The 11,394-nt window shown below is 37.7% G+C and overlaps 1 protein-coding gene across 1 annotated transcript; it reads left to right on the top strand.

Moving 5' to 3' along the window:
• Positions 1-295: 295 nt before the first annotated feature.
• LOC107222212 (acid sphingomyelinase-like phosphodiesterase 3a) lies at positions 296-5,555 on the top strand. The gene is made up of 7 exons (XM_015661482.2): positions 296-391; positions 1,326-1,502; positions 1,757-1,948; positions 2,694-2,904; positions 3,294-3,394; positions 4,978-5,165; positions 5,258-5,555. The coding sequence occupies exons 1-7, from the start codon at positions 296-298 to the stop codon at positions 5,553-5,555; spliced, it is 1,263 nt and encodes a 420-aa protein (XP_015516968.2).
• The last annotated feature ends 5,839 nt before the right edge of the window (positions 5,556-11,394 follow it).

Here is an 11,394-nt window from a genome sequence, read left to right on the forward strand (position 1 = left end):
TCCCGAAGACGGTGAGTTTCAAAAGAATTCCGAATATCGTAGCACCTGAATTTACGCTCCGGAAACGGAAATTGATGGTAAAATTAATTTTCTCCGTATAAGAAATATCTTGTCGTAAACACAGATGCGGGTTGAGACAGACCTGAGAAGCAAGCGCCTTTTATTCTTACCGTAGCTCTAATGAATTTTCTTCCTTCCACTGATTTTTCTTCTTTTCTCCGCACCTTCAAGACTGTCACATAAATAATTCAGAAAACTTTACGAGGAATTGCGGTTTTTTTGGTGAGTTTCGTAAATGCTCGGCCTTTGGATTGATGGAGACTGTAGCGAGGGCGATGAACGCTACTACGCGATGGAAAATCACGGCGCCAGACTTCTGCATTTTTACAGGGTAGGTGTATAGGTGTACATGTATGATATGGAATAATTTCACGATGCAACGCGCTTTTATGTCTGTACGGATTCTTCTTTACGATCAGTTCAACTCCGGTACATACATTTTATTGTCGATTCGGTATCCGTATAAACGCTGTAAAAATCACTGACCTATCCGCCTTATATAAAGTCTAAAATGAAAAGTACAATTTTTACTGTAAAAATTTCGTAGAAAGAGTATCTAAATACAATTTGAAAGTTGCTTCTCTGATTTTGTATCGAAATACAGTGCGTGCATAATATTGACGTTCGTATATTTTAGCACGTATAATTTGGTCTGAATTTCATTAATCATTTGTCCAAGCTCGTGTACTTCTCTAACTTGTAATATTATCTGGCCCGATCAATAATTTTTGTGATAATTATGTCAATATATAATGACAAATACAAAATTCAAATTCTTCGAAAACAGATAATAATAAATGATCGCGAGGAACCTTTCATGTTGGTGAAGAACGCATAATTCTTGTTTTCGAATAGAAATCATGAAAAAAACTTGATCTTATCTTGTTACATTATTATCATTTTTATTACAATTTCTTCTTTACTTTTCTGACTCTTTGTAACCAGAAACTAAATTAATTCATCATAATACAATTAATTATGCTTCAGGTTTCGAATAAAATAGAAAATTCAACTTAATTGTCAAGCTATATTTTGACGTTTTTTAGGATACGCCAAAGAATCGTTCTGACCTGTTTCTTGCCTGTTTTAAACTGACAATTTCTGAAAAAGAATAATCTGGAAATGATAATAATAAAACTCGTCTTATATCTTGGGGACTTGGTATCCTTGCATTCGGATCGAAATCAGTTTTCTTCCCTTTATTACATAATCAAGAAGTTACTGATGACAGGAATCTACGCTGTCCGAATACCGGTGATCGACAGAATGATATTTATGAAACAATCCGCGCTTTCGTCACGGATATTAGGAACGCTGGTTTCGTAACCGTCTATCCAAGCTACGGATGGTACGATTACTATCCCCACGGTCGTCATCCCCTAAAGTTAGCTACCCTCTATGACAGAGTGAAAAATCTGCTACGCGACGAACGAGGTTCTTCGGTAAGTTTTATCGAAGTTCAATCACGCCGAATCAAACCTAATTCCTCCCCCTTTGTCCTTCTTACAATTTTTATAAATATTTTCAAACTAATAATAGTATCTCGACAATATATTTTTTTTTGTTTTGTTTTGTCGCACGTTTTTACTGTATTAAAACTAGAAAGCTTTTATGAATCAAGAAAAAAGTCAGTTGCTCTTTATGTAAAAAAATCTATCGTCAAAAGAGTTTCGACATTAATCCAAATGCGAAACAGATTCCTGGTCAACTTGGACAGGAAACTGGGTACTTTTCGCGCGTTCAACCACCGGACGATCGGATTCGGGTTATCGTGATGAATACAAATTTTTACGTGAGGAATCACATTGCGAGTCGTCGTCCAGATCCAGCCAGACAGTGGAAATGGCTCATCGAGCAGCTCGGAGAATGTCGAATCGCCGGTCAAAAGGTCAGCAATAAGGGTCGTGACCCTAAGAATAAATATGGGATATATTCTATCAGGCTTCCATGATATCCTTAGCTCGACCGGAAAATGCGTCATCATCTCGCTTAACGCTTTACGATGTTCGCTTATTTTTTCTGGACCACGAAAAGTCCCATTTTCTTTTCCATTGAATTTTTGCACAAACGTCAGTGACAGAATATCTGAAAAGCATGTTGGTCATTTGAAATGTCACGAATCGTTTAGTCGTAATACAACGAATTTGATGATCGTCTAATCTATTTACAAATGAAATAAAATGATACAAATTTTAGATCATGGAAAATATTTTCATTTTTTTTTCGCCCCACTCGAAAGATTCACTCTCTTTTTGTAGAATCTCAGTCGAGATTTCGTAGGCCCAAATTGCCAGTTTCAATTTATATACTTGAAAGTACCACTAATTGAGAAATTCAGAAATTGAAGAAAAAAATTTCCTCATTCTTTTTCACAACTTTTTAGGCTTACAAGTAAAGAATATCAACATGAACGTGAATTATCGTGGGTTCGAATAAACTTCTAATCCTTCCGTCAAAGCTGCGAAATTTTAAATTCTCGGAAACGATGTCCCATCGTTAAAACTCACTGAATTCAGTCTACCCTGAAATTGCTTGAAACAATATGTTTCACAGAATCAGCCGTTCAAAGCTCGATATATTTTTTCACCTTTTCAACGATTTCGCAACTTTATTGTTTTCTACCGCAACTCAAGGCATTCATCGTTATGTCGGTACCACCGGGCTTTGATCGAAAAAGCTACAGCGATGAAAACCTCGACAAAGGGAAAGAAAACCTGCTGGTGTGGAGCAACGGCCACAATCGACGTTATTTAAGAATAATAAGCAGGTATCGCGACGTTGTTGCTGCACAATTTGCCGGACACAGACACGAGGACACGTTTCGTTTGGTGTACAACAGAAAAGGTACATCGGATCTTGTGTAATAAACACCGTAACGTGTAAATACGCGAAACCAGATTTCAGGTCAATTTCTAGATTCACATCACAACGGTGTAGAAATCATCAAGTTCCAGTCAGAGTGAAAAAATCCGTGCGAATGAGAAAACTTCTGAGAGATTGAATTTTCTTGAAATTGAGAGAGAAATTTTTAGTTCCGTTTACCGCTCAGTCCTTAACTATTTTCATTTTATACCACGAACAGAAAACGTTTTTATACTACAATTGCAACCAAATCTTCTGCAATTTTTATTTTCTCACATTTCTGTTTCACTCGTAACACGAAGAACAAAAACGGATCACGTGGATGCAATAACATATTCTTTTTCTTATTTGCTGAATTTTTTTCTACGCAGGAAAAGCCGTTTCCGCAGTGCTTCTTGCTCCGGCGATGAGCCCGCGCTTCGGCAACTATCCAGCGATTAGAATCTATATGTACGACAAGCACAGCGGCAAAGTAAGTATAATATTGATGGTACAGCGAATTGTTTTTTTTTACTAAATTACGCAACTTCGAAGCGTCGAGATTTTGCAAAAGGCTCGATTAGTATTTTTCGTCCATTTTGTAGATCAATTCCAAGTTCAGATTAGGAATATGGTCGACAATTTTTCGAGAACCTGCATCGTTTTTTCTGCTTCATTGCAAAGTGTATCGCGATTTTTTCCAGAGAAACGAATTTCGACAAGAAATTGAACCAATCCTTCCTCTCGGAAGTAACCTGCGTTCGGAAATTCAAACACGAGACTCGTCCTGCCATAATTGGTCAGACATTATGCCTTCAACGTGTTTGATAAAAACAGCCCATTCGCAAAGTCAAAATGTCTCTCATATCGTTATAATGCCTGCAAAGTGACTTAGGGGTGTAAGACCTTAATTTAGCGAATAACCAGAACTAATTGCTGAGAAAAAAATTTCACAATTTATTACGATGAAATAATATTCTCAAACAATTGTTGTGCGTAGTCCACCAGATGTGAAAGCCTTTTTTGAAACAGTGAAACCTAGTACTGGAAATTGTGAAAAATTGTTCTGTTTTTCGAGATGGAAATAATGGTATTTATGATTGTGTGACGCCGTATTACCAGAATAAAAACAAAATAACAATTAAGTAAATCCAGCGGTTAAACAAGAAAGTTTACGGTACACCCTAAAAATTCAGTATCTCCTAATTTTCAACGAAAATTAAATTACGAATCGCGGTGGAAGGTTCAAGCAAAATTGAGAAAAATGTTCGAGTTTTTATTTCCTCGTATTGTCGAGTTCCTGCGGTTATACAGAGCCGCACAAGTTCAAAGTCTACCATAAATTGTGGGCTGAACATTCAAAAAAGCTTTCTAACGAAGTTGGGTGACCAAAAACTGATACTTAACATCAACTTTATTGAGAGATGTAGTCGTACATTGAGTATTCACCGAATTGCTATATCCAGCTATGAAACCTTTTTAATAGTACGAGAATAAAAAAGACAAGAATTATGAACTATTATGAAGACTTATAACATTTTGAGGCTACGTTTCACTCGCTTCAAAATCATTAAAAATCTAGTAGATTCGTTATATTTCAATTTGCACTTAATTTCATTGAGAAAACAATTTTTTATCAGGCAATTCGGTATTGCCATTTGTTGATTATTAACACTACGTTATGTGTAATGTTGTAAAGTTAAATACTAAACGATTCCACCGTATTAAAAGAAAAGTAAAAAAAAATCAGTGAATTTGTAAAATATAGTCTTGCGAATAAAATGACCTGAGGTAAAGCATTTAAACGAAGCATTAATATCCAAGTTTTTATCTATTATTTCCAGTATTTTCTATTCTCTCATTTTTAAAAATATCTTCGTAGCTTACGAATATAACAATTTGATAAGTACTCAACTGATGAAAATTTCGTTCCAAAATTTGTAAAAAAAAAGAAGTGTTGACTTTTGGCCAACTGCAACCACTCTGAGGAAAATTGTGTGAAGAGAATTTCGCATAATGTCCAAATCTCTGAACTAATTGCGATATATCGATCAACTTAACCCGTCGTATCTCCAGCTGATCGACTACGTGCAGTACTACTTCAACTTGACGAAGGCAAACCTGGACGCGGACATGACGAGACCTGAAAAATACTGGGAAGTGAGCTACTCGTTTCGTGACTTTTACCGACTTCCAGACGCGACTCCGTCCAGCTTTGAAAAGCTCGTTAAAAATTTTCAAACCAGCAACGTCGTTTTTGACCGGTGAGCTGAAAACTCCTTTCGTCAATTTTTCACGCATGAATATTTCGCCAGCTATATTTTTAAACTTGTATCATTAAAATGTCTGTTATTAGGTATCACAGCAACGCCGAAGGCCGTGTGAATCACGAACCAGCCTGTGATTATCGCTGCAAATTGATTTCGTTGTGCGTCATAACGAGCCTCGACTTCGGGAGTTTGTCCGAGTGTGTTTCCGGGAAATTTGCGGCCGACCAAATTCGCACTCGACATTCGGTCCGACCCCTTCCGAAACCTCTGCGAGATCGCCTCTTCGGTCGTTTCAACCCCGTCTCCTCATCCCCAACCACGCCATCTGTTAATTTTATGGTAATAATAATCACAGTTTTCGTCGCGGTGTCTCCGCGGTGCTAATTTATTCAGTTAAATTAGTTTTTAAGTATTTAAAAATTTGTGTAAAACCGCAATGAGTCGTCGAAAATACACAACTCGCACAATTATGATTTCGCATAATTTCTTAACTATGTTAGAATGGGACCGAAGATACCAGGGTTGCATTTCGAACGTTCCAATCATGAAACCTGCTTGTATCGAATTGCTAATACGTCTTAGCTTTTTGCATTCGAATTTGCACTAATTTATTTCACATCGATAGTAGGGACATTGTTACAATCTCCTTCACCATCATTGACGGAAAAAAACAATGCTAGAGATTTTTTACACCATTTTTTCTCTCGCCCTGACTTCTGATTCAGGCTGTGGGTTTCGTTATGAATTTTTAAAAACCGCTAAATCAGGCAATTCGTAGAATAGTATATTCGAGAGCTTTCACTGCACAACGAGCTAGCTGCAGTAACGCGAGAAAAAACCGGGGAAAGATTATAATGAAAAAATTCGCATGATTTGAAGAAATCGCAGCGCTAAAAACCATTGGATATGTAATTTGGATGAATACAAATCACGTGCGCCGTCGCCGCCATCTTGGCTACAAAACGCAAGTGTCATCGCCGCCATCTTGAATTTCATCGTGTGTACCGGAACGATTCACCATAAATTTTGCGCAACGTACCTCCGCCTGAACATTTCCAATGTTGAAAGGAATGGAACACGTTGAGTCGATACGTGTGTAACGGGAACGTCCACGACACCAATTCTCCTTTTATTCCCCACATTCAACCCGTACCCTGTTTTCTTTTCTCTCCTCGCTACCTTTCTCCCCCCTTCTCCCAATGTCGGCTTCGCGTACGATTCAGGTTAGTACCTACATACGTACGACTTCCTTGCCGTAGCTCGTTGCTCGGGTAACTTTGTTTCTCAGAGGGAAAAGGACTCTATCAGTCAATTCGATTCGTCCGGTCCGGTTGGCCGCCCCTCCCGTCATCCCCCGACACCATTTCCGTCGGGCATGTAACTGTTCCGCGAAAAAGCATCGGGTGGAGTTTCCCTTTCGTTGAGCCTCGGTGGATTCCAAGGACGAAAGGTTGTCGAGTCCGATTTATTCGATCACGATTGATGCAATTTCAGATACACCATATACACATTCAGCTGCCTTACAACCACCGACCCTCCGTAAGTTGAATCCTGGAATTCGGAAATTTCACGGAAAATCTCCCGCCATGCTGAACCATTTTCAAAGATACCGAGAATTCAGATTCGTAGTAACGATGCAACGGATACATTCGTATTTTCGTAAGTTCTTAGCCTCTTTTTCCAACTCGTTTTGGTTAAAAAATCACCCGGAATCGTTGTAGGTTAATAAAAAAAATGCCGCATCACGAGAAACACAAGTTATTTTATCGAGTTCACTTCAAACCGATGGAGAAAGAAAAACGTTTCATGGGGTTTGTATTTTCCTCCGATGATTTTCAAAAGTTGTTTATTGACATCACAAACATTCTCCCGAGTCTCTCGATCGGTCTTTAATATAGACGGTGAAGCATACAGAGCGATGAATTTCCGTCTGTATATATCCCGTTCGCATTTTCAGTTTTCTTACGCACCCGCATCTCCTTTTCAAGAAAATTCCTTTCCCTCTGAGACAATTATGTCGTATGAAATAAAAAGATCTTCGGATGCCTCTGCGCGCCAAGAAGCGATGCTCCTTTGTAGCACGTACACTAAAACGTCTCTATTTACTGTGCAGTACTAACAGGGATTTCCTTAGGCGATCCGGGCGGTCGTCGTCTGCTAATGGAGGAGCCGATGCAGGCTTCTCACCCGGACGATCTGCCCACGGATCTCGTTACGTACCGGCCGCCTCTTTCTCCGGAGGTTCGTCGCTTAATTCAATTCACTCAAACTCCGGATTTCCGCGCGACACATTCGCGTCTCCTCTCATATTATCGTCGTCTGTGGAACACGGAACGTGCCCGGTGAAAAAAATCATCAGAAATTTCACGTCAATTTTTTTGTTTTCTCGATTCTTCAAAAATCTCTTCTCATGGTTCCGAGAAAAGCTGTCTGTCTTATTTTTGAAAAAGTTTGAATTGTTCCGATGATGTTTTTGAGGGGTTTTCGCAAATTCTGTACAGAGTTTTTGAAAAGCGCTGAATTTCCATTGGAACTTTACTTTCAATTGAATATCTGAAAAACTTTGCGCTTTCGTTCTTTTGATTATATCCGGCCAATTTGAGCTAGAAGTGTAAATTGGAACAATTTCTAGAGGAGATTTGTAGTTTTTGTAGAACTTTATTTTGTATCATAAATCCGAAATGATTTTACGTTAAGTCGCAGTGTCTCGGCGTATTTTTTGAAAGAAATTTTAAATTTTTACACGTACGAGAGGAAAGAATTTTTCCGAACTGCGGGTGAAAATATCGGGATATATCGGCAAAAGTATACTTCCAATAAAATTAGAATCCCCAAAGCTTTTCGAACATTTCAAAAAGATCCCAAGGTTTTCTTATAACCCTACTGAAATAAATTTTTGTTTCAACAAATGAGATATTTTTATCAAATTTTCTAATTCAATTATTCGAGATTCACTCGTCGACGGTAAGAGTGAATTTCGCAATTTAAATATACACTCGATTATTTTGGTAATGAACTAACTTTCATCGTCAAGATGACTTTTACGACTTTTACAAGAATGTAGTACAGCGATTGAAAATAATTCTTTACATCAGTTCATTCGATTAATCAAGTTCTTTCTCCCGCTCAATATCCATAACAATTTCATTGTCGAGGCGTTTACAACCTCCACACCTAATTACTGAGCAATTTTGGCGAAACGGAAACCAGCAGTACGTTAGCCACCACGCTGGGAGGCGCACTTTGGACTGACTAATTTCGGTTTTTAATTAAAAATTGATGGACCCCGACGGAGAGTATTAGCCAGATTAAAAGACGTTTATAACGGAAAAGCGCATAGCAGGTCTCTGCGTGGTGTCAGTACAAGAATTAAAAGAGCAACAGAAGAAGGAAATTAAAATACACACTTGGTCTACCGATAAGAATCCAACATGGCGCTGGAAAGAACTAACAGCTGACCGTATCAATCGAATTGTGTGCGAATATCGAAGTGCAGAAAACTTCGTGCGGTTGGCAAGCGTCATTATCGATTCGTTGAATCGATGTGAATAAAAAACGCACAATAACAGGAAAGTTTGCTATAAATATCAAATATTTATACCGTTGTGAGTCGGTCTCAATATTATATCCTAGTTTCACGTTTTCATCGAATCAAACACAACGACCAAATATTTCGAGCATAGTACCGGGTATTTACAGGTTTTGAGTACACCGAAAGTTCGTAATTCTTGGAACGTTTTGAGTTTACCGGACGTCGTTGCAATTCAGAAATATGAACAAAACATTTGTTGGCGTCGCGTTAAACTAGATTGGAAGTTTTCGCGTCGTGCAAGGTAAAGTGTACTCGGTAAACTACGAGATACATATACGATGGTGAGTACTTACTGTAACCATAGTGTTCTGACTTAGCGCTAAGTATGAAATCTTGTACGATTTTGCAGAAATAACTCGATGAGCGTGTCGCACTGCATTAGGTAGTCACTGACGGGAGGTAAAAGCGCTGTCAGAATTCAGTAACTTGTTATTTTCTTTTCAATTGCGACAATTTACCTTATTTTTACGGAAATTATTATCCATCAGATCCAGACGGGAAGTGTTTTCGAAACAGCTTTGAATACATATCATATAAAAAAAAAGATCGAGTTCCTTCAACAAGAAAAAATACACGATGAATCGCAAAAGTAACAATTGTGTTGATAACTGACTTCGCTAAAATCTAATACTCTACTATAGTTGATATAATTTGAAGCTTATCATAACGCTTACCTGTACAGTTAATCGAAGATCATAATGGTTGCAAAGAAGTTTTAAACTCTCACGATCATCAAATCGTGAATCTTGCAAATTTTCTGAAATCTTTAGTGGCTGTAAAATACCGATATTATGGTGACGTCATTTTTTCTCTTTTCCTTGACTCACTTTATCATTTTTCAGTAGCTAATAAATTTCTTTTAATTGGCAAATAAATGGTACCAATTAACTTTTTTCATCACGTTTCATCGTTTTACTTTTCGTTCCCGGACACGGTTTGATAAAATTGAATTAGAAGTTCAAATAAATCACGAATCTTGTGAACCAAGCATCTTTAATATCGAAAAAGAACTACGTCTTATTTATAGCGGTGAAAGTGTGTTTCAATATGTTTAAAAGAAGAGTCGATTTCAGTGAAATTTTTTGAGAATGCATCAAATCTCATTACTGCAAGTAGAATTTTTCAAGGTGAGTCACGATCCAAATGGTTATTTGAAATTTAGTAAAAGAAAGAATTACACAACATTCGTGTGAAAGATTTCGTTCGTGGAATAGACCGAGGTTCATTTACTTAATAAAAATTTTCAATTATTTTCAGATAGAATAGTACGTAACAAAACCTCCTATCACTGCTTTGTACCCTCACAGAATAAAAGTCCAACTTGGGTGTAAATTCGCAATAAGTAAAAAATTGAAGACGCTAATTTACACCCAAGTTTAGGGTTTTTTCAATCAGGGTAGTCGTTTATTTTGAAAATTTTTTATTGCCTTACTAATTTTTGCCACGTTACTTTTTCGTTTATCCAGGCAATCTCATACGTAAAATACGCTATGCCAATATACGTATAATACCTTCATACATACATTATACGCTTAGAATTTCCGTAGAAGTTAGTTCAAAAATTTTGTTCGCCACGGATTTATAGGTATGTGTGACGATCCTAGGACCGATTCGCTCCCGCGTAAAATCGGTGTGGAACAAAATATATTATCACTCAAACTTGAACCCTCTGCAGGGGCAACGGAAAGCAGTATAATTTTTCAGTCCCATTCCAGTCTCCCCCCCCCCCCCGCCCTCCTCCTCCTTTCCATCACCTCTCGCCCTTCCCTTAAAGCAGCTGAAGTCAGCAAAATTCAATTAAACCCGCAGAGAAGAAAATATATACGTATATATAACGTTGCCTTAGCCCGAAAAACCCGTCACAGAAGAAACGACTTTTGGAGCTGCAAATTTATTCGGTCATAGGGACGTGAAAGGAGAGAAAGCCTGGAATATAACTTTCTCCTCTCACTCTCCCCTTCCACATCACTGGTAGAATGTATCAAGGGACGAAAAATTTTGAAATCAAAAATCTCTTTTTCCACCTATCGTGTATGGTTATTGACCAGAAAGTGATTTAGAAGAGTTTTGAACCACAATCAATGCATGTATTTATACGCGAGTTCGATGTAAGTTGGTAAATTTGACAAACATTTGGTGTCTTTTGATATGACGTGCACAAATATGTTGTTCCTTCTCTCTTTTGTGTAACACAAGTTCCGACAAACTTTTGGACATTCGATGTAGTTACGTTTACTGAAAGCTTCGTTCACCAGTGATAGTGCACTGATTTATTCAACACCCTATATTTAATTTTCCTGAAATTTGGAAGCTACAACCCTGACATTATTCTTCGTAAGTGGTCGACCATTCTGCCTATAAAACAGGAACTTTAAAACTTTAAAAGACTTTTTGAATCGCCCGAAAGGTTTACGTGACTGCATTGGTAACTACAACGTAGTTTTTATGCACATTCTTATCTGACAATTTGAGTGTTTTAAAGTGTATTAAGATGACTTTGAATGACTTGAAATGAATTCACGCAACATCAAACAATTTTACACAACTGTTACGTTAAGTGAAGCGAAATTAAAAAACTTTCCGTCAAGTGTAAGCCTGGATTCAAAACTGTTCGATCTGTCGCTTTTTTGC

Source organism: Neodiprion lecontei, chromosome 5 (genome assembly GCF_021901455.1).
Source record: "Neodiprion lecontei isolate iyNeoLeco1 chromosome 5, iyNeoLeco1.1, whole genome shotgun sequence".
Classification (NCBI taxonomy): Eukaryota; Metazoa; Arthropoda; class Insecta; order Hymenoptera; family Diprionidae; genus Neodiprion; species Neodiprion lecontei.